The 25470-nt window shown below is 56.6% G+C and overlaps 1 protein-coding gene and 1 pseudogene across 5 annotated transcripts in view; both read right to left on the reverse strand.

Moving 5' to 3' along the window:
* Nucleotides 1-16043: 16043 nt before the first annotated feature.
* The window catches only part of FAM120B (family with sequence similarity 120 member B), a 90240-nt gene continuing 80813 nt past the window's right edge, over nucleotides 16044-25470 (reverse strand). For all 4 annotated transcript variants that reach the window (XM_080806293.1, XM_080806291.1, XM_080806288.1 and 1 more), the window contains one exon: nucleotides 16044-17147. In XM_080806293.1, the coding sequence (XP_080662419.1) occupies nucleotides 17135-17147 (13 nt within the window). In that variant the 3' untranslated portion in view covers nucleotides 16044-17134. The remainder of the gene's footprint in view (nucleotides 17148-25470) is intronic.
* On the reverse strand, nucleotides 23139-23750 carry LOC308344645 (phosphatidylethanolamine-binding protein 1-like; annotated as a pseudogene). Its single transcript has one exon. The product of its transcript is annotated as a phosphatidylethanolamine-binding protein 1-like (transcript).

Here is a 25470-nt window from a genome sequence, read left to right on the forward strand (position 1 = left end):
GGTGGCTAGATGGCCAGGGCCGGAGGGTCTGCGGTCAGACGGTGGCAGAGTCCACCACGAGGGCGGGAGCCACAGAGCCTACCGGTGCAGGGACTGGCTCCTGAGGAAAGTTCTAGGCGGGAGCCGGAAGAGGACAGGAAGTGGCGGGAATTCCGGCAGCAGCCCCGTCCCTCCACCGAGGGCTCACAGGAGAAGCGTTGGGAGGGAGCCCGTCCGGAGCAGCGCGAAGCTCCCAGAAGCGGCTTCCAGCTGTGGGGCCCGGGCGGGGGCAGCGCGGGCCGGCGTGCAGACGCGCGGTTGTGCGACGCACGTGCGTGTGCTTGTGCGCATCCTGGAGGAGATACGGGGCGGACGGGTCAGGCCGTGGGATCCGGGGCTCTCGCGTGAAGGACGCAGAGCGCAGGACGGCCTCAGCCTGGCGGAGGGTGGCCTGGGCTGTTCTCCACGCACGCCCGGCACACCCGGGCACACTCCTCGTTCCCATGAGCACACGCGGCACTCACGATCGCAGGGCGGCCCCTCTGCGTGTTAATCGAAGATACTTGCTGAGGAGCGTCTGCCTCAGTCGGTCCAGGAAGTAGAGAGGATCGTAATCACGGCCGTTCGGCCGAAACACAACAGCTGTACGGGGCAGGGGGAAACCCGGAGCCGGGCCTGCCAGGGAGGGGCACCCCGCAGGAGGAGCCCAGCCCGCTGCCCGGAGCCGACGCTGTCTTAAATCAGAGCACGACGCTCTCCCCAGCGCAACAGGGCGCTTGGGATAAAGAAGTAAACGTGCTTCATTCGGGAAAGCACGGTGTTCCGCGTGTTCCCAATATTCCGAAATCACAAAGGTTCCGATGCTCTCCTTCGCCTGCCACTTTGTAAAGCCATGAGTTCTTCTCACATCTGGGAGATCTGCCAGAAATGTGTGCCAGGCTTTGTGGGGGGTGCTGGGCGAGGGTGAGGAGGGGGCCACTTGCCAACCCGGCTGCCAGAGGCAGGTTCTAGCTCTGTACCCCAGGCCCCGGGGGACCCATGACAATGTCTGGCCTGCTCCGTGCGTCCTCTGTGGCCTGGCCGGGCCCAGCTGGGGCCTGCATGTGTTGGGGATGTGACCCGCGTCCCAGGGAGGGGGCATGTCAGCCTCATACCCACTCTGCACCCCAGAACCAGAAATCCCTTGGTGAACGGCGTCCGGGCTCTGGCCCCGTCGACCACGTTCACACTGAGTTCACTCTACAGAGCAGATCTCACTGCCGTATCTTCCCCGGGCGAACTCACCCCATGAGACCCGTGGATTCTCCCCTCATCCCTTGAGATGCGTTTCTGGGAAGGTGGCACCTCTCGGGCCGAAAGGCAGGGCCCTGTGCTCCCCGGGGGGTGGGGCGCCCCAACCTCAGGCAGCACGTCGCTCACGCTCTCCCTCACGCTCACACGCTCTCAGACCCCTGCCCACGGCCCGGAGGGGCTGTGCTGTTCCAGGCCCCCAGCCGAGACTGAACCCTGGTGCAGTGCACGGACAGCTTCGTGGCTTTGAACAAATTACCGGGAAATGTACTGAGGGTTTTTCACTTCGTAAACTGAAGAAGGGGCATAGAGATGTTGTCTCCGGGCTGCCGTGTTTCCTCTGGGGATTAACCCACAGGCAGACAAACACCCTCCCCTCTCAGACCCGTGCTGAGAAGTAGAGAAGGAAGAGATGCTCACTCTCCATTTCGGAGACTTAGAAACGCCTCCCAGGGCCTCGCTGCTCTAGCCCCCACCTCTACACGCTCCTCTGGGCCCGGGGCAGCTTGTCTGGGCCTGGCTGCGACTGTTTTCATAAAGCCGGAGAAAGCTCCTTACGGTTCAGTCTGACCCACCTTGAATGGCCCCAGCGGGACCTCGGACCGTGTTTTCCCGTCCTCATCAGGGCCTCCTGGGAGGGGTCGCGCAGCGGGAGTCTGGCTGAGCGGGGGCACAGCTCTGCGGCGTCTGTGAGGTGAGGTCCCGTCGTGGGCCTTAGATTCTGACCTCCGCTACGAACAAACCAGGGTCCACAGGGGCCATCCGGACTCGCTTCCCTGGTGGCTGGGTGGTGGGCTCCACGCCCCTCGGGCGGGGGGCCCAGCAGGGGTGTCCCCCGCACCCCATGAAGGCCGGCTCGTGTCCAGGAGCCTGTGGCCACGGCGGGTCCTCCCTCGCAGCCAAGGTCCCAGAGCACGCTAGGAGCTTACGGCCCCACTCCCCTGCCCTCAGTGGGGGCCCCGTGTGACCTCGCAGTGGGGGACTCAAAGCCGTTGGGGAGCCACGGGCTCCACAGTGGTGAGGACGGCTCACCCGCCACCAAGGCTGGGGCCCCTCAAGGCCTATGCGTCCAGACCGCCTCCTGGGGCCGCAGACCTCGGGCGCTGGGCAACGCGAGGCCATTCGCAGCGCTTGGGGGCACGAAGGAAGGGAAAGCCAGGAGCAGACGGCGGCCTAAGCACCGCCATGTGCATCTCAGGGCACGGGCTCCAAGCAGGAAAACCAGGAAAAGAGCCCCCGTGTCAAAGCCCGAGTTGGAGGCTCTGGAGCCTCCCCTTGGTGCTCACGCGGCAGGCACCGGGCATGCTCTCCGACGCGGAGCCGTGCTGACCACTGGAAGGCGAGGCCAGGACGACCTCGGGCCCGCCGCGGAGCGGCCCCCCACTCGGCCGTGATGGAGTCTCTGCTCTCACAACCCTGCCTCCGTTTGTCCTGCTGTCACAGAGAGGGCCCTGCTGTGGGCATTATCCCACTGTCCATGGGGAAGCGCTGCCCCTGAGGCCGGCAGTCTCTCGAACCCAAGGCAAAAGTAAGGAAAGACACAGATTTGGGTGCTGACGGCCCCTACATGGTTTGGAAGAGGCCCCGTGCTCTGACGGGGAAGCAGGACGGTTCTGCGGGAACCATACGCAGTGGGTTGTGTGCTTGGAAACTCCTGCGGCTTGCGGTCATTCTCTGCGGGGGCCCCACTGGGGGGCTCCATGGCCCTCGTGGACAGAGAAGCTGGCGTGGGCGCCGCTGCTGATGACAGGACAGCCCTTTGGCGTTTGGTGCCCTCCTCCCACCACTAGGCAAAGGCCGTGTCAGCCTGGGAGCAGCTACACTCCAGAAGGTGCTCTCCTGCTGACGGTTCTCCCCCAGAAGTCTGGGCCCCACCAGGCTGCTCCGAGCCCCGCTGATACCGCAGAAGTCAACACAAGGCTGGGGGCGGGGGGTGGCACGTCCCCTGAGGGTAGGGACCTTACGGCGAAGGGACAAGTGTCACTCTAGGATGGTCTGTGACCAGGAGAGGACACACTCCCCATGGCTCTGGGCTCCCAAAGCCACTCACACCTGCCCCAAGCCTGGTCCTCACTTCGCCAGCGCAGCCCGGCCCTTCACACTTGGGCCCTACAGTTTTCCTACATACCCGCCCTCGTACCCCCATGTCACTATAGGAAAATCTGCTTCCCGATGATTTAAATGCTTTTATCCAATGTTTGCATCTTGGGTCCACGTCCTGCTCGTGCATGTACCAGCAGGATATACTTTATAGCTTCACGATGCTCTACTATGTCAAACAGCTTTTTCTTTTAGGTTTGTCCGCCATCATCTTATTTCTTTTCCCACACGAATTTTCATTTAGCCTGTCTCGATTCCTTGAAAGCGAGTTAACGTTATTTAAAAGATTTTATTTTATAGATAGAGAGACAGCGAGGGAGCGAGGGGTGGGGAGGAGCCGAGTGGGAGGGAGAGCGTCTCCAGCAGACGCCCCACCGAGCACAGAGCCCGACGTGGGGCTGGATCTCATCATCCTGAGATGGTGACATCATGACCTGAGCCGAAGTCAAAAGTCAGAAGTTTCACGAACGGAGACCCCAGTTGCCCCCCAGAGTTAACAGCTTCACTGGGGCTGCACTCGCCAGGCAGGTTAGCGTTGCAGAAAGGGCGTCCTCACCACACGACGTCTGGTCGAGCACTTGCCTGCCGCCGGCTGTCCGGGCCCCTCGGGGGGACTGCCCAGTTGTCCGGCTACGGCAGCCGCATGTCCTCCTCACCACACTTGTCCGTGGTGGGTCTTCTGTTGATAAAGGCAGTCTTTCCTTCTAGGGTATCTCCTAGTGGTTCTTATTTCCGATTTTATACACCTTACCAAATTCTCTCACATTTTTGCGCATTTGTTTCTGTCGCTTCTCTAGGGTTTCCAGATGTACCATAAAGTAATCCACACAATCCCCTCTTTAACTTTGTACTTCCACGTCCTTCGTCCTGACTACATCGTGCGGGCCGGGGACACAGACCCCACGTCAAGGCGTCCGTGGCTTTGCTGTCTTTGTGGCCGGGACGCACTGAAGGCAGTGGGCACGTTCCTGGCACTCCCCAGCCGCGTGGCTGTCAGGTTGGGGCACGTCATCAGTGATGTTGGGAAGCATTCATCAATTTCATTTTAAAAAGAGAGCGAATGTTGAATTCATCCGGTGTTTTGTCAGCAACTATGGAGACAATCATATTCTTCCCCTCTGTTCTACTAAATGGAGTTTACGTCAACAGATCTGATATTGAGCCGTTCCTGCTACGGCGGAAAGAAACGCTTGGTCACAGTACGTCATCTTTGTAACACGCTGCTAGATTCTGTTTGCTAGGAACTTCTTTCGGATTTTCACAGTGTTATTTATATATTAGATTAGTTGATGGTTTTCTGTTTACTGATTTGTTTTTTGTCAAAGTTATGCCTGCTTCCCTAGAACACCCTGGAAGCTAGGCTCAGGGTGTTGTTCACCTGAAAGAAACAGAACACCGACTGTCCATCAGGCTTCAGTAATGAATGACGGACGCTCTCTGTCCTCTGTCTGGAGCAGGCAGGGAGGGGCACAGCCGGACTCGGGCTCGGCATTTCCCACTCTACCCAAGTAAGCTGGAAATGGGTCTTTTGCGCGCAGGTGCTGGAAATTAGAAGATGAATGATACTGAGGGAGAAATTTATATTTTAATTTCAGTTGAGATAATACAGACTAATGGGAGTTTTGTTTTTGGCAAAATTCCAAGTTCGATTTGCTCTTGTACCCACTCACATGTTTGTCAGGTAGCTTGGAAGTTGTTTGGAGGCCAGATTTTAATTATATTTAAAAAGCATTATTTTATACTCATAAGCTGAGATAATGAATGACAAAGTAAAATGTAACTTAAGAAGCAACAAAGTGCCTGCATTACAGAGCTCAGGTTCCTACAAGACAAGGAGGGACTGCTTGCTGGACAAACACCGGGTGGGCACTACACATGGGATGCACACGAACCCACACAGACACACGTGCACACGGAATGCACATGGAAACACACGACACCCACACGGACACACATGCACATGGAACACATATGGAAAGACACATGACACCCACGGACACACATGCACATGGAACACATATGGAAAGACACATGACACCCACAGACACACATGCACATGGAATGCACATGGACACATGTGTACACGGAATGCACACAGACACATGTACACACTGAATGCACAGAGAGGTGCACATGACTCCTACAGGGACACACATGCACACGACACCCACACGGACACACATGCACATGACACTCACAGGGACACACGTGCATGCGGACACCCACATGTGTAAACACACGCACACACACGTGCGCATGGAGGGGGCCTTAGAGAAGCTGGTGTGATTGGAGTTTTGGAGGGGTTTGGGAGAAGGGACTCCAGTCAAGGCTGCAGGACAGGTGAGCCCAGGTCAGCCTTGGCTGTGGGAAGGGCCACGCTGATAAAATGTGTGGGGCGCCAAGACCAGGGCAGTGACGCCAGCCTCTGTGACTGTGGCGAGGTCACGTTCTCAAGTCAGCCACAAATGATCCCCTAAAGGGAATTTCATGGCACGCTGGGAGCAGAGTGGGCCACGGCGGTCCAGGGCCTTCTTTCTTCGGGGAACGGGAAGGCTCTGGGTGGGCCTGCCGAGCGGCCACTGCGGTGGGCTCCCTTGTCACGAGAGGCGGCTCCTCAGCCCGTGTGACCGCTAGGAGCACTGGTTCTCGGGGGATCTGCGGCTGAGACTGACAGGCTCTCTCAGCACAGGACGTGGCCCAGTTTCTTGCTTGCGAAGGCCCAGAGGCTGGCCGGCCTCCACGTGCAACGGCGGTCTGTGCTGGCAGGCAGCGTCCCCAGTCCCTACCCAAAGAGAAGGCAGCCCCAGAGTCCCCACCCCATCCAGGGAGGTGGCTCTTCCCGCTGACACTGAGAACTAGTGGGACAGATGGAATCCGGCTTTGTGGTGTCCAATTCCCAGGACGCAACAAAGGTTCTGTCTTGCCCGAGACCTCTCATCCCTTGGCAGGTGCCCGATGCTTCAGTACCGGGGACATTTGCTTGCTTTGGGGACGGTCACCCAAGCAGGCAGCACAGGACTCAGGAGGGCTCCACAGCCACACGCCCTGGGCAGCCTCCTGGTGCAGGGGAAGAGCCTGGGCCCGGGGTCAGTGTCCTTGCAGCGCTGTGACAGCCCCCCTCCCCACCAGATTTGTCCGCTGAACTCCCAGCTGCACCTGCTCACGGGGCTGCCAGCCCAGCGGTGGGGGGGGGGGGGCGCTGCGGGAGGCACAGGAGAGCAGGGAGAAAGGGAGACCCAGACGCCCCTCGTCCTGCCCCCTCCTCACGCCCACCCCTCTCCTCTCCTTGTGGGCCCCTCCCCCAGCCCGAGGCCTGCCCCCTCCCCCAGCCCCATTCCGGAGCACAGATAAAAGAGAAACCTGAGCAGCGAATGTTTGTGGTGCCACCGCCAATCAAGGACTCCGTTGCCACGGCGACGGGGACACTTCATCAGCTCGGGAGCAGATGGTCAGTGAGCAGCGTCTGGCCCGCAAGCGCTGACACGGGCACAGATGGACGGTGGGCAGGGCTCCTGGGCGACGTGTCCCCTCTGCCTCTGGCTGGCGCTGTGCTGCCCGCGGACGCGGCGGGGCTGCCGGCCGAGCGGTTCAAGGCTCTCTCTAAGCGGGCGAAGCCGGGCAGGGCCCTGGTGACGCTCCTCGGGGCCCTGACGGACAGCCCTGCTGCTGCCCTGCTGCTGCCAGGGTGTCTGCGGCTCTTACAGAAGAGACCAAAGGTCCGGAGCACTTTCAGGCCTGGGGGCAGATGCGGGGCCCAGAGAGGTGGGGGGAGGGGTGAGATGCGTCTCCCGGACTCCGGGTCACCGGCTGCGTGTTGGCCAGTGACTGGACTCGCGGGCGGCAAGCTCCTCATTTCAGACTCCGCATCTGGGCTGCCCCCTTGACGTCAGGCCCAACCCTCAGTTTCCACCGAGGCCAACAGCCCAGCCCCTGCTCATCCACAGACGCCGGCCCCCGGATGCCCTGGACGTCCTGCAGCTGGCCAAGCGGCTGGGGCAGGGTGGGCGTCCTGGGCTGGGGCCTTGCGGTCACAGGACACAGGACAGGCCGGCTGTGTGCAGCCAGGCCTTGGGGGAGGGTCCTGGCCCGGGGCTGAGCCACCACCAGGTGCGCGGGCACACTTTGTCCCGCGGGCGGTCTCCCGAGCCAGGGTGCCCCTGGTGTATCTCTGCAGGGTCCACGGCCGGGAGCGTCTCACACCCGCAGTGAGGGTGCATCGGGCAGCGCCCACCCACCCAGCGCGGTCTGCTCTCTGCCTGCCGGCTGCCGGGGTCTCACTACCTCACCACTCCCTGGTGCCCGGCACCAGAGCGGATCTGGCTCTCCGGGGCCCATTCATTCCGGGCAATGTCCCATGGGATTCTGCTCGGTTCCATGTGCCCGGTTCGTCGGCAACTCCCTGGGGAGCCCCTCCCCTGCCCAGATGCCGTCCAAAGCTCCTCAGGTCAAACACTGCAGAGGTCTCCTGCCAGCAGAAAGGTGATCGAAGCGGTCTCACCAGTCCTCCTTTCCATAACAAATCAGGAGAGACCGACTCAGTTCGTTTAAAAACAAAGGCCTGGCTTCCTTGGGAGGCTGCCCGTGCCACCTGCCAGGTGTCTCCACTGCGCTGACGGGCGGAGGGCCTCCTCTCGCCTCTCTGGACTTAGCAGCATGCGACAGCTCAGACCAGCCCGGGCACGGTCCCACCGGCTTTTTTCTGAGGCTTCTCGTGTTACGTCCACGTCTGTGTCACCCCCGGGTAAGCCAGCACCTGAGGAACATTTGAGGGGACAGGCCGCGTCCCTCCAAGGATCTGCAAGGGTCTTTTGAGTACATTTTACAGATGAAGCCCACGACTGTGGCATCCAGTTCATGGCGGCAAGTGGGCTGGCACATCCCGTGACCCTGGGCCTCGCCCGGTCACAGGCACTTCTGGTTTTGGGGGGCAGGACAGCAGGTAGGGGCTCTCTGGGGGTGGGGTGTCCTGTTCTCCGTGTTGCTGCGTTAGCAACAACCTGCTCTCAACTGGCCCGGAGGACTAGTGCTCTGTGGCCTGTGGGGCCCAGCACGGTGCAGCGGCCCCGGAAGCCCACTTCCTCTGGCCTGTCCCCTTGGGCATCCCCGGTCCCTTTAGGAAGCAGCTCAGCTCTGCAGGGTGACAGAGCAGGGACCGCACGCCGGGGGCGCCGTGGTGGGGGTGGGGAGACACAGAACACAGCTTTTCTCCACGTGCACTTTGAGAACCAAAACTGCGGAACTGGATGGTCACACCGATGTGTTTCATTCGGAGTCGACTATGCCCCGGGCTGACGGGGCTTCTCAGATTCTACAGAAGAACTAAGGGTTCCAAGGGGCGTGTGGGGGACGATTTATTTTTTTGCTCGTCTCCGTTGGTGTCGGTCTTCCGGGCCTGGCAGGGTGGGCCTGTGGAGCTGGCCTTTGGAGAGCCCTCTGTCATTTAACAGCTGAGCGTCCCAAATGCCAAACACCCCCTACCCCCCAGGCCGCAGCACCTCCCCCGAGAGCCCTCCGGGGAAGCACGACACAGGCCTGGAACTTGGTCATCACAGAGGCGTCCCGGGGATGGGACACGGTGAGTGCCCCCCACTGTCCACCCACACCGCCTAGGTGACCGTGTGGACGGACAGAGGGCCGCTGTTGTCTGGGTGCCTGTGGAGGCACCGGGCACCTGCTCCTACTCCCTGAGGGGTGCAGGACCCAAGTGTCAGAGCATCACCCTGGCCTGCTGCACAGTGAGTGAGTGAAGGTGGGAAACGTCGACGTTCAGAATATCATCCCATAGCCTTTGCGCTGCTCAGAACGCAGAACACCTTTATCTCATCAACTTTCGACTCTCTTTTTTGGACTCTGGAATTTTCGGTGACAATAACCACCAAACACTGTCACGGGTGTGGGGTGAGTCAAGAACATGCATTAGGTGCTCAATCCCGACTCAACGATGTCCCTGATGTGAATCGCGTGAGACCCTAGAGTCCTGGAGGGAGACTTTCTTTTGTTGGTTTCCCAAGAGCCGCCACAGCCTTGCCTGTGCAGGGCCTGAGTGCGCCGCCCCGTCGCAGGACGAGCCGGGAGCGGTCCCAGGAGACCCCCGACTGCGGGACGCCCTCCTGACTCCCACCCACGCCGAGGCGCGTCCCTGGCCTTCTCGGGCTGGCGGGGGGGCCCCCCGAGGGGGCTCATCTCCCGCCCAGCACGGCACTCGGTGGTTGCTCAGTAAATGTGATGAGCGGACAAACGACTGATGGGCTCCCTGGGAACGGGGGACCCCGTGACAGCTGAGGGCTCCGTCGTTCTAATAACTAAGCTTCAGGTGAACTAAAAGACCAGATGGAACCTGTGTGACAAAGTACCGAACACGGGCACTGAAGCCGGACGGCTGCCCCAGGAAGGACGTTCTGCGCTTTAGGAAGAGTGATCGAGGCTCACTCGGCCGAGATGCTTCCGGGACGCGGTCCACGGGCTGCGCGTTCACCTCTCTCCCGCGAGCACCCTTCCCGGCCGGCTTCTGCGGGCAGCTTTCGCGGGGAGACCCGGGGAAGACGGGCCCCGCCTCCTCGGGGAGGTCGGATGGAGCCCAGCGCCGCCGCCAGCAAGTGTCACGGGGCAGGGACGTCGTCTCGTCTCGGAGGGCCGTGGGGCCCACAGCCCTGTCCCCCGAAGGCACACTGCAGCAGGCGTGGGGCCCCTGAAGCCCCACGGCCCTCTGGTCTCCGCTGCTCCCTCCGGCCCCAGCCGCAGGGTGCGCGGCCCTGCGGTCCTCAGGTGCCGACCTGGGGGGGGTCACCCGCTGGACGGGCGGGCTCTGTGCCACAGCTTCTTCTCCCTTCAGATGTGCAGCCCCGGGAGGCGGCCCGTCCACCCCCCCGCTTGTCTGACTCCAGAACGGATCACAGGTACTTGGCACACGGTTCCCCAAGCGCAGTTTTCTTCTTCAGCCAGCTTTCAAGTTCGCTCGCTTTTCCTGAGCGAGCGCCAGCTGGCACGAGCGGGAGCTGACCGAGAGAATGCCGAGCAGCCGGGGCAGGCTGCTGCAGGGTCGGCCTGCACAGGACCCCCGGGCGCCAGAGGACCCCACCCCGAGTCCTCCACGCACAGGCTGACGGGGAGGCACCCTGGGGACACGGAGTGCCGTGGCCTCCTCTCTGCCTCGAGCTGGTCTGTGATGCACAAGGGGTCCCAGGAGACAGTGACCTCGGGGCCCGAGAGCACTTCCAAGCCAAGGCAGGGATTCCCAGGCACGTTCCCCTGGGCCCTGAGAGTGTCGGGGCTCCTAGCTGTGCCACAGCACAATGCGGCGACCTCTTCACTCTGGCTCTGACGTGTGGCTGCCCCTCCCTGGCTGTGTGGCGGGGAGCAGACCCACCGCTGCTCCAGGAACTGCCTCTGGTGGGCCCGGGGCCTGGGCTGAGGACGGGAGCTACACGGAGCTCAGGGCCCGGGGGGCCCACTCACATCCACAGGGGGCCCTCTGCCCCACGCGATGGGACACACACCCTGCTCTGTGCACACCCGGTGATATATGAGAGGGGCTCACGTGGGCAGCAGGGGCCAGCCTGTACCCCGGCCCCTCCAGGCCACCCCCAGGCACCCACTGGACGCAAGCTTCTGCTTAGGCCAGAGGTGAGAGAAATGGGGGGTCTGGGGGACAGCTGGGTAGGAAATGCAGGGTCACGTTTATTTTAGGTAAAGACAAGGCCATCTGTGGTCCCCGGGGAGACAGATACACAGACCCAGAGTCAGAAACGGACACACAGAGGGAGAGATAGAGACACAGAGAGACTGAGACAGAGGGAGTGCAAGTGAGCTCAAATCAGGGGTAGGGAGTCGGGCCTTGAGCTGACTTCCGCCTCTGAGGGCCCCACTGATACCGGTAAGCTAAACGACATTCAGTAAACTCTTGAATTTAAAAGCATAACCTTGCCTTTTATTGGTTTGCTTCCAACAGCTAATAGCCTGTGCAAAAAAAAAAAAAGACGTCCAAAAAAAGATGTTTACCAAAATTAAGTCCTAGTAGAAGTGACTGATTGACACAAAACGCTTGAAGTCGGTACCGTGTGGGAGGGCAGGAGAGCCCCCCGTGCTGGCGGCTGGCATGTGCCCCAGGACCCTGGAAGCCCAGCCACACGCTGCTTATGTGCCTGCACACACATGTGCACACGTGGCCCCACACGGAGGCTCACCCCACAGCAGGCGTGCCGCAGCGGCCCGTCGTGCTCAGAGACCCCTACGCGTTGCGCAGGCTGATCCCTGGGCACTGGGCCCCGTGCTTGCTGCCCCCCAGCCAGCAGGGGAAGGGCTCCCCGCTCTCAGGTCCCCCGAGGGCGAGTCTCCCGAACACAGGACAGAAACCACCCAAGTCAGGGTTAGGTCATCAGCACGGATCTATTTCTTAGACGATGAGTTTTTTATCTGCATAAGTGTTTGGAGTTGGCTACGGGTTTGAATCAGCTGCCCCTGAATCACTCACATTTTAGGGTTTTAGGGTTTCGATGTGTCCACTTTTCAGAGTCCACTGAAGGTGTGAGTTTGGCCAGCGGCGTGCTCCACCCCAACACAGCCGTGAGGGCCAAGAAACAAAGAGAGTAAAGGAAACATCACGGGATGGCTGCCTTTTCAGAGAAAGTTAAACTTCATTTTCTCTTTCACTTCTAGTACTTTTACAACTGAGGCCCCCCCTGCTGCTACTTGACATTTGCTCTCTCTGCCCCCGCTCTCGTGACCTGGGGCGTCCCGCGCTGCTCTGACCCTGTCCTGCAGGAGCGGCGCTCACCTGGCAGAGGCCGTCTGCACGGAGGGGAGATGCCCAGAGGGAAGCAAGAGCCTCCTGGACACACACCTTGCAGACTCAAATCCAAACCGCCAGTCCGTGTGACAACTCCAGAAACCATGTTCTCAGTGGACAGGGTCTGCGACCATTTAGCAAAAGCCCTTCTGTGTGGACCATACGTGGCTGAGCACGGACCGCACGCTTGCAAAGGCAAACGCCTTCAAGAGACCCCGTTCCCCCAGCATCTGGACACAGCCGCAGACAGGGGCCCGGTTTCTGAGCGAGCTCGGGAACCGAGGGGACCCCCGTGGCGACCGCCAGCCTCTTCCAACCCTGCTCCTCCAGGACGGCCTCCCCCAAACTCCAGGAGCGCACAGTCCAGCCCAGGCCCTGTGGACATCAGGGTCCTGCGTCCACTCTTCCCTGCTCCCCGCGGCCCGCCTGCCAGGTCACAGCACGGGCCACCCTTTCTCCGCTCACTGTCTCGGCTGAACACATCCTGTCCCACAGCTAGGGTGGGTGTGCGTGTCCCAGCTGCCCAACTCCAGCGCACACTGGGTGGCCGGACTGGGTAAAGCCACCTCGGACCCGGCCACAGCTGTCCCTCAGGCGAACACCACATCCAGAATGCTGCCCTCAGAGCGACTATTGGCAAACGAGGGTTCCCCAGCCGCCCCCACGTCGTCCTGAGGCTCCTGGGTGCCTCTGTCCACTCCCCCTTCCTCTGGTTCCCAAGGCTGTTCCTGGGATCACGCATCTGCACCCCTAACCCCCTACTACAACCTCGGCGCATGAAGGTGCCAGCACGCTCTGTCCCGTTCAGAGGCGAGGCCTTAGCGCGGCAGGGTCTCCAGACCGACTTGTTACTTTCGGTCCCCGCTTGTTCCGAGCCGGCTGGAGCATACGCAGAGCTCCCGGAACGACCCTGTACCCGCAGTCACGGGGGCTCACCTCCGATCGCCCGCGGGGAGCGACCTGCACGGCTCAGCCAGACAAGCAGGGCTGGCCAAGGGACCGAAGCGTGTGCGGCAAATGCGCAGAGGGAAAAACCCATCCAAGGTGCAAGACAGACCAAGGGAGGGAAACCCAGGAACGGGGAGACGCCCGTGTTCGCCACGTTTGCAGATCCTGCACCACGCGCGGCAGGTGAGGTGCCAACGGGGCGTCCACACCTCTCCAGGAGGGTTTCCGGCCCCTTCCGCGGAGGCCTGCGAGGAGGGGTTTTCCTCGGGCCTTCAGCCAAGACGATGCACGGCCGCAGGTGAGCGCAGAGGCAGGCGTGAGGGCCTGGCTGTCCTTAATAAAACCAGACATTAAACACATTTGCAGAAGTAACACAAGGCTCCTCTTCCGGTTTTCCGCAGGTGGATACAGGTTTGAACCAAAAATGTTAACCCTCATTTGGTATACTGTTATTTTTAAATAAAAACTTCCCTCACTTGAAATTTTCAACACGGTAGAAAGCGATCCTCAATAACTGTTAAGTGCGAAGGGATCTAAGCCCAGAAAGCACGGACTGCTCCTCAAAGGGTGACGTGGCTTTTGGGTAAGAAGCCACGGTTTCCACGACTACCTAATTTCTGTCCTGGCACACGGCTGGGGAGGGCTGTGGCACAGTGACCGCTGCCCCTTTGTGCAGGGGAACCATTCACGAGCCAAGCACGTCACTACCGTGACACCCGTGCCCTCAGGCTCGAGTTCGCGTCCACCGGCCCACGGGCCGCGACGTGCCCCTAGCGCTCCGTGGCGGACGCCGGCTGCCCCACAGAGCTGCGGTCAGCCGTCTCGCGGGAAGGTCAAACTGGGAGAAGGAAATGTGCGAAAAGAGAGCAAGGGGGGAAGGGTTCGGAGGTCAACACAAGAGTCCGACTCTCCGGGAAACGCTTTCAGAACGTTTCAAACTCTGTAGCCCGAAGGGGCCCCGCTCCTTCCAGATGCCCCTCGGGTCCTGCAACTTGGGCTCCGCGGGAGAGCGTCCCCCTTCCTCATGCACTCCGGTGTCCCCAAGCGCACAGCGGCTTGTCCCCTGCTCCGCTGTCTGGTCGCGAGGGTGCCATCAGCTCGGAGAGGTGCCGGGCTGACTTCCGCCGCTCGGACCCCCTCCCGCCCCTCACAGGTGACAGGCTTCCGTCTCGCTTCGGAGCGCACCGTTCAGGGCTGCGGCTTGAAGCATTCGGTTCAATCGACAGACAGGTGGCTTAATTTAATGGAACTGTTTGCTTTCCTGTATTTTAAAGCTACAGGGACCACGACCAGGGAGCACGTGTCTCAGACCACTTTACGGGGCCTTACAGATGGAGGCGAACGGGAGGCTGAGACGCCGAGAGGCGAAATGAGCTTCTGGAGCAGAGCTCGGGCGGCCCTGCCCCCGGTGCGCAGTCCGTCTCACGCAAGGTGGGGTGAGGAGACAAAGTGCACAAACAGCCGGCGAGAAAACCCACAGTCACTCCGATCTTCCCAGAGACAGTCCTTCCCTGGGTTACTCTGTTCGGTTTCATTAGAGACTACTAAGACTTGAGTGTCCCAGTGGGGACACTCCATTTGAGGATGAAGGGAACACGGACGTATGTGCTTTAGCGTGACGCTGTAGCAGCGTGGCGCTGCAGGGCCCAGGGGCCGGGTCACGCGTGCCCTCGGTTTCGGGTTCCCGGCTGAGGGGTCGCTGGAGACACGCCAGCCCCGGCCAGGCCTGGTCCCAGGCACCACAAGGCACCGCCGGGACTCATCGGGCGTCCCACAGGGTCCCCGATCTCAGCCTCTCCAGGTCCACCCGTCTGTGCTGAATGGCTGGTTTCTCATCTCTTCTAGTTCAGACGGCAGCCCAAATACCGAAGGGTAGAATTAACCTTTTAATTTCTTTCTAACATTTAACGAAGCTGCCATCTTGAGAAATCAGTCCCGCAGTGGTTTTCAGAACCACACAGAGCTCACAAACGAGGGCCGTGTCGTGTCCACACGCCGCTGCCCAGACCAGTGGCCACGAGAGGGGACGGCCACTGGGGGACAGGGACACAGGCTACCAGGCCTCAGGCATCACCAGAGACTGAAGGGGATTTGGATGACGAAGGACCTTCTTCTGAACTTGGCTCAGGATGAGGGAAAAGAGGGGCGCCTGGGGGTTCAGTCAGTTGAGTGTCCAACTCCCGGTTTCAGCCCAGGTCACGATCTCAGGGTGTTGAGGTCGAGCCCCACAAAGGCTTTGCACTCAGTGGCGAATCTGCTTGCTCTCCTCCCCACTTCTCCTCTAGTGCCCTTGGGCAGGGGCTTTCTAGCTCTCTCGCTCACTCACTAAATAAATAAAATCTTAAAAAAAAAAAGATGAGATGGGGGTGGGAGGGCTGGGGTAACTGGGTGATGGACACGGGGGGGGGGGACGGGCTAAGCCTGACAAGTCACAGACCTGCACCCCTGGGGCAGAGAGTACGTTATACGTTAATCAAAAACGAGGGAAAAGAGAACTGCCAAGTTCGCCGTCGGCTGGTTTCACGACTGCTCAGCCACGTTTCAGGGTCAAGTCTGAGATACTAAAGCTCTTCCCGAAGGCTCTCCAGCAGCCAACAAGGAGAAGGCACGTGTCCCGCTTGCGACGGAGCAGGGAGGCCGACGGCGTGGACTCGGATGGTGCCCCAGGGTGACCCGCTCGGCATCAAGCAAGAGGAGACGACGAACACCGAGGCCCCCGGCTTCCCGGAGGGGAACAGGCCGGGGTCCCCCTCCCCACCAGAGCTGCAGGTCGGCGGCGAGCCCTCTCCTCCAGCAGCCGGCAAGCCCAGCTCCTGCTGAGTCCGTGAGCGAGTGAACACAAACGACACGCGTGTGCCCACAGCTGGGCTCCGACACCGCACACGCAGAGCTCACCAAACACACACAACATAGGCGTTTTTTCCCTGTTTTGTTTTGTTTTGTGACAGTCAGGAAATGCTGATGCTACTGACTTACCCTAAGTTGGGGCAGGTGCCCCAACAGCTTGAGACTAAACAGAAAGTACAAAGGATGGGGAAGAACGTGAACGTGGCCGGCCCTTTGGGTGCTGAGCCTTGCAAACCCCATGAGCTCAGGACTTCTTAAATCCACACACCTGAGCTCTCACCATGGCCACTGCCTGTCACGCTTTCTTCTCTTTTCAACTACGTAATACACAGTCATTCCGGCTGCAAACATTCATGGCTAGCGCCATGTCCCTGTGGAAATCAAGTCCCTCTTAGAAGACGTCCGACAGGCGGCCCATGCCATGCCGGGGGAGCACACCGGACGCCACCCGGGGCTCGGCCACAGCAGATGCCCTATAAGCTCAAGGAAGGGGTGCGTGGTCAGGGCTCCGGTCACGGGCACCGAGGGTGACAGCGATGGGGAGGGCCTCTGCCCACCGCCCTTCACCCAGCATCTGTCCCTCCTGTGGCCGTGGGCGGAGCAGCTCCCGAGAAGAGGACTGCGACCGGCCCGCCCCGGACGGACCTGCTCCTCCCGAGCACGGGGCCGACCAGCCCCCCGGGAGCTGCTGGGGACTGCGGGAACACCACCACTTGTTTCATCACCAAGTTTCACTTTATTGACATGACATCTTGGAAGGAAAGCCGCATTAAGAAGAGCTCTGAGCAGGAGGACGCGGACACACACGTGCAGGTATGTAAGTCGCTTCGGCGCAACAGCAGCGGACTGGCACAGGGGTGACCATGTTTTTTCAAGGGTGTACGCAGACTTACACTGGGCAACTGCTGAACTCGGCAGAACCCTGGCGTGAAGACGCCGGCGCAGAGCCCACAGGAAACCCGGCTGCACGTGGTCGGCTGCCTGAGGTTTTTCCAGCTGTAGAACTCCAACGCCAGGTCCAAATGCGGCACAGGAGCAAAGAAGCGGGTCTTCTTTCCTTGTTCTAGCAGCAAGCTTGTGGCACAGAGGAGCGTCATAACACAAAAGGCCTTGTGATCAACGTCCACGCTTTGAAACAACTCTTTCTTCGACTTCGAGGGTCTGTCCTGTTCCAGCGGGCGGGCCTCAGTTGGGCCACCTGCAACACAAGGGACCGCGTGAGCCCCCCTGCCAGGCGCATGCTGGCAGCCGGCCCATGGGGAGGAGGGCCCAGATCCCCGTGGCCTGCTGAGGGCAGGCCTGGCCGGGGCGGCTGGCACGTGTGTGCACGTGCACACCTTATTTGTGAGTCTGGGAGAGGAGACAACGGTCCATGCATGTGCAGCCTGATTCCAGAATGAGCTTAGGACACACCCTCACTGAAGGAAGAACACTGGCCATCACTGTGACTTTCTAGCTCACGGTGGCAGCCGTGAACACCTGTCCTGACACCACATACCGTGCGCTTCCTACGTGCTCACTCATGTGGCCCCGAGGGCCGGCATCCTCCATATTCTGGGGATCATTCCCGCCGTGGCGACTCTGGAAATTGCCCACTGCCCCTCCCTCTGAATGCCCCTCCCCAGGACGCAGGGCACCAGCTCACCAGCCTCTCCGGAGCCCTCGAGTGGCCCCTGCATAGATGGTGGTAGATGCTGGGGCCCGGGGTCGGTGCTGACGGACTCCAGCCCTGCCAGCTACTGCCCTGACTCCTCTGACAACAAGTGCCCAGCGCTGTAGAAGCCACGGAGCATGTGGTCACTGCGGGTCTGCACGGTGGCCGCACGGGAGCACACGCTCCCTCTCACTGACGTGGGGGTGGGGATGACATCACCCCTGAGGTTTGCTGTCCAAGGCCATACACACAGCAGGCCACAGAGCCGGAAGCCAACCCACAGCCGGCACTGGCACCTCAGTCAGTGTACCCAAAAGCTCTCCTCCCCTCGCATTTCCTACTCAAGCTAACGGCACTGACATCCGAGCCTGACGCAAGTCAGAGCCCTAAGGATCATCCCACGGCCCTTACGCACTGCTGCCCTCACCCCAGTTTCAAGTGGCCGCTCAGGGGTTCCCTGGAGTTTCTGAACCATGTCATCCCTTGGTGTCTCCAGGAGGAGTGGCAGACTCCTCCTCAGATGCGGAGTGAAAGCGCAGGGATCCCCAAGGATAAGGATCCGGTGGCTGGAAGTCCCACCCGGGGCACAGGCTTCCAGGGGCCTTTTTAATACCTGACTCTTCAACACAATGTGCCCTCAAGAATTACCAGCCATGTGCGAAAAAGAAACCTAAAACAAGAACAAGGGCCAAAGCAAACACAGAGAAACCTGGACAGTCTGTGAGGGAAAAAGAAAAAACAAAACAGAACGACCGCTGTCGTCAATGTCCCTGGATGCAAAAGAAATGCTGCAATTACAAAACAAGGAAGAGTCTGCATTAAACAACAACAAAAAAGAACTAGAATTCCAGAATTTAGAAACAGCAAAATTAAAGACCAGAAAGGATGGGAGACAAAGTTGATGAGATCTCCCCAAAAAGATGCTGGAGAGAAAATACAGGACCATTACCGAGCTGGAACACGGCGCCTGACCTCCGAGACAGAGAACAGCAGAGCGCAAGGGAGGAGCGCATCAGAGAAGTCACTGGAGCCAAGTTCCAGATCTGGGAGACGGGAACCTGCTTCGTGCCGGCATCGGCCAGGCGGCCGGGTGCCGTGCAGGTGGGAAGGCTGCTGGGGCGGGCTGGCTTGGGTGGCGCTCCCCACTGCCCTCTGGGTGGGGACTCTCTGACCCACTGGTTGTTTAACCTCCACGCGTTTGTGTTTTTCTTCCTGTAATTGATATCCTGTACGTGAGAGCTACTTTCACACCACTGTGGGGGGAGAGGATGCTTGACATGATTTTTAATCTTTTAAATTAAATTAACATTTTTTATCTTTTTAAATTTATTGAGACTTGTTTTATAGCCTAACGTGATCCACCCTGGAAAATGTTCCATGTGTACTGCAAAGAATGTGTATTTTGCTGTTTGGGGATGAAATGTTCTGTATTTATCTGTTAAGTCCTTCTGGTCTAACGTATCATTCATTCAAAGAAATGTTTCTTCACTGTTTTTTTGCCTGGATGATCTATCCAGGAGGTAAGCGGAGTGTTCAGGCCCCTACATGCTTGAATTACTGTCGTCTCTCCTCATGTGTTAGTATTTGCTTTGTGTGTCTAGACGTGCCAATGCTGGCTATACACACATCCACACTCCTCGTATCCTCTCGCTGGTTGATCCCTTTATCATTACGTAACGTCCTTCCTTAGTTTCTTGTTACCGTTGTTAAAGTCAATTTTTTCCAAGAATTGCTACCCCAGCTTTTTTCCCGCTTCTGTTCCCACGGAAAATCTTTACCCGTCTCTCCTCTTTCGGTCTGCGAGTGTCTTTAGGTCGGAAGTGAGCCTCCTGTAGGCAGCATACAGATGGGTCTCTTTTTTTTTTTTTTTTTTAAAGATTTTATTCATTTATTTGACAGAGAGAGATCACAAGTAGGCAGAGAGGCAGGCAGAGGTTGAGAAGAGAGGAAGCAGGCTCCCTGCTGAGCAGAGAGCCCGATGTGGGGCTCGATCCCAGGACCCCGAGACCAAGACCTGAGCCAAAGGCAGAGGCCTAACCCTCTGAGCCACCCAGGCGCCCCTGGGTCTCGTTTTTATCCATTTTATTCATTGCATCACTTTGTGTCTTTTAATGGGAGTACTCGGACCATTTACATTTATGTGTGTGGACTCCTTGCCATTTGTCGTCTTCAGGTTGTCTTTGTAGGTGTTCCCCGGTCCTTCTCTTGCTCTCTTTCCCCGTGACTGACGACTTTCTTTAGTCTTGTTTTTATCTTTATTTCTTGTGTATCTATTGTACCTTTTTGATTTGTGTCACAAGCTCACAGCAGCATCCGCAGTTCACAGTCGTCCGTGTCATGTTGGCAGTGATGTGAGGTCAAGCACATTCTGAAAGAACGTTTTTAACTCCTTCACGCTTTCTGCGTGCGCCGTCACGCTTCAGGTCTCCTCCCAAGTCCCCTTTCCTTTCCTAATCTTCTCATTATGGCTGTCTCTCTTCCAAAGAAGTCCCTTCAGTATTTCTTGAAAGGGCAGTTTCGTGATGACGGACGCCTTTACCTTCCGTCCGGGAAACTCTCTCTTCTTCCGCTCTGAACGGCGGCCGCTGGACACGGCATTTTGGCTGCGGTTTTCCTTTCCGCACTTTGAACAGATCTGCATATCTGGAGCCACTCCTGTCCAGCCTGCAACGTTTCTGCTAAAAAATCAGCTGACAGTCTTACAGGGTTTCCCTGGTATGCAACTCGGTGCTTCTCTTGCTGCTTTTAAAACTCTGTACCTTATCTCTGACTTTGACACTGTACGTCCTCTGCACTCTCCCGTGGGCCTGCAGACGTTCAGGTTCACCTGGATGCATCCTGTTTGGGACCTTGTGATTCCTGAACCCGAATGTCTGTTTCCTTCCCCAGGGAAGTTTTCAGTTATTCCTTCACATAATTTTCTGCCCCTTTCCCACTCTCCTTTCCTTCTGGGACCCCTATAATGTAAGTTTGTTTGCTTGATGTTGTCTAAGAGACCCCTTAACCCATCCTTATTTGTGTGTGTGTGTGTTGTTTTCTGTGAGTCACCATACAATACAGCATTCGTTTCTGACGCCACGTTCCAAGATTCACTGTGTACGCACCACACCCAGTGCCCCATGCAGTCCGTGCCCTCCTGAGTACCCACCACCAGGCTCACCCATCCCCCACCCCCTTCCCTCTAAAACCCTCAGTTTCAAAAAATTCCCTTTTCTTCCTGTTCAGCTTAGGTGCTTTCTATCACCTTGTCTTCCAGATAGCTCATCTGTTCTCCTACGTCTTCCAACCTATAGCTGGTTCCCTCTAGCACGGTTTTCCTTTCAGCTGTAGTATTCTTCAACTGTTTTTCCTATTTTCTCTTTGTTGAGGTTCTGAGTTCATCCGCTCTTCTCTGCAGTCCAGTGGGCATCTTCATGACCATGACTCTCAACTCTCCACCAGACATACCGCTCACCTCCTTTCATGTTCAACCTACTGTGTCTGTGGGTCTAAAATGAACCTGTCACACAGAGCACATGTCAGATTTTCTTAAAAATCTGTTCTGTCAATCTCTTTTGACTGGAGACTTTAATAAATTTAAATTTAAAGTAATTACTGGTAACTAGGGACTTCTGCTACTTTGCATGTTTTCCATGTGCTCTAGAGCTTTTGGTCCTTCATGTCCTCCACTGGTGCCTTCGGTGTTTTAGCTGTTTCCTGGTGGATTTCGTTTGTTTTGTACAGACACATTTTAATTCTCTTCCCATTTCCTTGTCTGTGTATATATTCTATAGCCATTATCTTTGTGTTAACTGTGGGGATTACATCTAACACCTTAAAGTTGTAACAGTCTAAGTTGAATTTCACCAATAACTTCAGCAGCACACACTCGGCTCCGAGGTTCCTCAGAAGGGTAAAAACAGAGCTGCCCTATGACCCAGTAACTGCACTACTGGCTGTTTATCCAAAGGACAGAAGCACAGTGATCTGAAGGGGCACATGGCCCCAGTGTTTATAGCAGAAATGTCCACAACAGCCCAAATATAGAGCCAAGATGTCCATCGACATATACAGATGAAGAAAATGCTTATAATGTATATAATGGAATATAATTCAGCCACCAAAAAGAATGAACTCTTGCCATTTGCAAGGATATGGATGGAACTAGAGGGTATCATCCTGAGGGAAATAAGTCAATCAGAGAAAGACAAATACCATATGATTTCACTTTTATGGGGAATTTAAGACACAAAACAGATGAACACAGGGGAAGGGAGGAAAAAGTGAAACAAAACCGTAAGAGACTCTTAACTGCAGGAAACAAACTGAGGGCTGTTGGAGGGGAGGTGGGTGGGGGGAGGGTAACTGGGTGACGGGCGTGAGGAAGGCACGTGAAGTGAGGAGCACTGGGCGTTGTGTGCAACTGACCCATCGCTGAACTCTACCCACGAAGCTAAAAATACGGCATGTGTTAACTGAATTTTTAAAAAATTAAAAAAACAAAACTCTGCTCTGATACAGCTCCACACTGCCGTGTGACTTAAGTCACAATCTGCACTTTTATACACTGTATGCCCAGTAACATATATTAATGGAATTTTTATGTGTTTGTCTTTCAAATCATGCAGACACTAAAGGTGTGGTAGTGGACCAGGACCGCAGGACCAGCTGTGCAGCCGCCCATGCACTTGCCTTGTTTTGTCTTCACAAGGCTTTGGAGTCTGGCCCAGGGTCCCTTCATTTCACCCTAAAGATCTCCCTTCAGCGCTTTCCGCACAGCAGGTCTGTGGTGATGACCTCTTTCATCTCAGCTCACACTCATCAGGGAATGTCCGTATTTCCCTCTTATTTTTTTTCATCCACACGCTCTTATTTTTATTCAACTATAAGCAAACAGCAAAATTAACACAGTATTCCACAACTCCTCCAGACTGGCTTCTCTTAGCAGATGAAGAGGGACCAGTGTAGCAAGGCACAGACTTCAGGATTTCTGACAACCTCTCACCCAGCCCCTCGGCTCATCTAGATGGCCTGGCCTTCACCTCCTGCTTCTTCCAGTCCTGCTCTTTAGAGGAGCCGGAGCAGGACACTGAGCCCTGCCTCCACCAGTAACCAGTCTGAGTAGTACCACACTGGGGGGTAGTGGACCTGCCCGTCTCTATGATGAGAGAGACAGCCATGAAAACAGGGTGCAGAAGTGCCATTATCCACAATTCAGGACTCAGGTTCACAAAGGCAGAGGCAATGAATCCTTTTTATTTGTTTGTTTATTTATTTATTTATGACCATTCTTAAAGACTCTTTGGTGCTCTGCTCTCTTACTGTAGATGAGGTCCTTTTACCTGAAATTTTTCTTCTTTAAATTCTGGGTTGCTATTCTTATGTTAACAATTTGATGACCACATCCTAATATCAGAATATCCCCCCAAATGGAGTTCAAATTAGATCAAAACATAAGTTGGGGTGTGACTACCCAGGGTTATAAAAGACAGGCATAAGGAAGAAACACCCTAAGCCATGATCTCAGTGCTCAGGCCTCACCTGTGACTACATGTATCAGTGAACTTGAGAGCGCTGCTTGAGACCTCTGGGACTCTGTTCCCTAACATTCCCCTCCTTCCTAGACAGCTGCTCATAGAGCTTGAGCACACAGGCACCCCACTCAGCCTCATATCACATGTCAGCCACTGGGGACCTGAGCTGGAACTTTTTGTGAAAGACCCCACTTTGAATTTGCCATGGCAGTCTCTGATCAGTTGCTGAGAATGGACTTATCAAACGTCAGTGGCCCATCCTGCTCGTAAACCAACCAGACGGAGTGGTGAAGGCCTGTGCCCTTGAGAGGCTCAGAGCCAATGTAATTGGAGAGAGCTGTGCCACTGCTGATGGCACCGCCCTTCACACTGACCACCAGGAAATGGTGCCATTCCCTGTATCTGGGGTCCTCCCTGCAGGGAGCATGTGGATCTGTCATGACCAAGGTGTAGGGTTTACCTGGATCAAGGCCATCCCATGCAACAGTGGTGGGCCAGTTCTTAACCTGGGTGGGCATCAGCACTCTGCCCAGCTTGCTGATCCCCGCCCCAGTGTATCCTGCAGAAGCTGTGACCGCTTGCCCACTTCCTGCAGGCTCAAAGACCTGGACCACTTGCTGAGGTCCACCAGCATTGTGGGGCCAAGCTGGGCAGACAGCAGCGAAGTCACAGGGGCATGGTACGGGCCTGCAGCACTGCCTCTGAGTGATCTGAAAACCGTCTCCCTCATTTCTGAAGGGCAGCTTGGCCAGCTACTGAATTTTTGGTGCAGTTTTATTCTTTGTGCGCTTTGAGTATATCAACCCATTGCCTTCTGGCCTCTGAGGTTTTGGATGAGAAACTGGTGTTAAGATTATTGACGATCTCTTGTATCTAATGAGTCACTTCTCTCTTGCTGCTTTCGAGATTTTCTCTTTGTCTCTGGCCCATAACAGTTTGATTATGATGCACTTTGGCGAGGGTTGAGTTAATTCTAATTAGTTTGTTGAGCTTCCTGGATTTGTAGGTTCATGTCTTTCATCAAATTTGGCAAGTTTTCAACCATTATTCCTTTGACTATTCTTTTTACCTCTTCTCATTCTGGGACTCCCACAATGCATACCATACAATTGCTTGCTGGTACCATGCGAGTCCCCTCAACCTCTGTTCACTTTTCTTCATTCATCGTTTTTTGTTTCTCGGGTTTAAAAATTTCAATTTCATCTTCAAGTTCACAGATTCTTTCTCTGCTGCTCAAATGTGCTTCTGAACCCTTCTAGAGAATATTTTGTTTCAGTCACTATACTTCCCAGCTCCAGATACCTTCTTGGTTCTTTCCAAAATCTTTAGTTCTTTCTTTTTGTGTTTTCAGTTTGTTCCTTGTTTTCCTTTGTCCACGTCTTCTTACAGCTCTTTGAAAATCTTCAAGTCTTATCTATTAAATATGACATCTGGGCTTCTTCAGGGACAGTTTCTGTCCATTTATTTTGTCCCTTGGAGTGGGCCATGCTTACATACTTTGTATGCCTTGTGATTCTGTTGTTGTTGCAAACTGGACGTCATAAAAATTGAATTATACTGTTCTACCTCTGGAAATCACAGTCCTCCCACCTCCTCGTCTTGCTGTTTGTTATTGTGTGTCTGCTGGAGACCAGCCTGAGGGGAAAGCCTAGGTCCTCTCACATCGTCTCTGACCTCCATTTTTTCCTTGCCGCACATTGTGGCTTTTTAGATACCCCTGCATGGGCAGCTGTTTTTGAAGGTCCTGATTGATTCTTAAGTGTCTGGATCCCACTAGAGCAAGAAGTTGGGGGCGGGGGGTGCCCACTAACAGGCGTTGCCCCATTCAACGCTACGAAAGCCACGTCAGCCAGTGGAGGCTGAAATGATGGTGGCCTCTATGCCTGCATCTCAGCTACCAAAAACAGCAGCCACTACACAAGAGCCTGATGCTTGGACAAGGTCCTCATTGTTTCCTCTGGCTCCAGCAAGGTGCCCCAGGAATGTGTGCATGGCTGTCTGCCACGGGGCTGGAGGAAGGGCAGCCAGAAATGATGGGAATTAACCACAACTTGCCAGCCAAGCTACCCACTGGAAGCTGCAAGTCACCACACTGGTCCAAAACAGCTCCACACTGGTCCAAAACAGCTCCACACTGGTCCAAAACAGCTCCACACTGGTCCAAAACAGCTCCACACTGGTCCAAAACAGCCCCGCAAGCAGTTTCTGGCGATACAACTGCAGTCCAGGTGGAGAGACAGATTCCTGGTGCTTCCTACGTCCTCCCTTCCCTGAGATGACGGCCCTCCCATTAATTTTTGAATGCAGTACTGTCACTATGCTTTCTGAAAGTGATTTTGACTTCCTCAATAAAT

This window comes from Martes martes, assembly GCF_963455335.1.
Source record: "Martes martes genome assembly, chromosome: 6".
In the NCBI taxonomy this organism is placed as follows: domain Eukaryota; kingdom Metazoa; phylum Chordata; class Mammalia; order Carnivora; family Mustelidae; genus Martes; species Martes martes.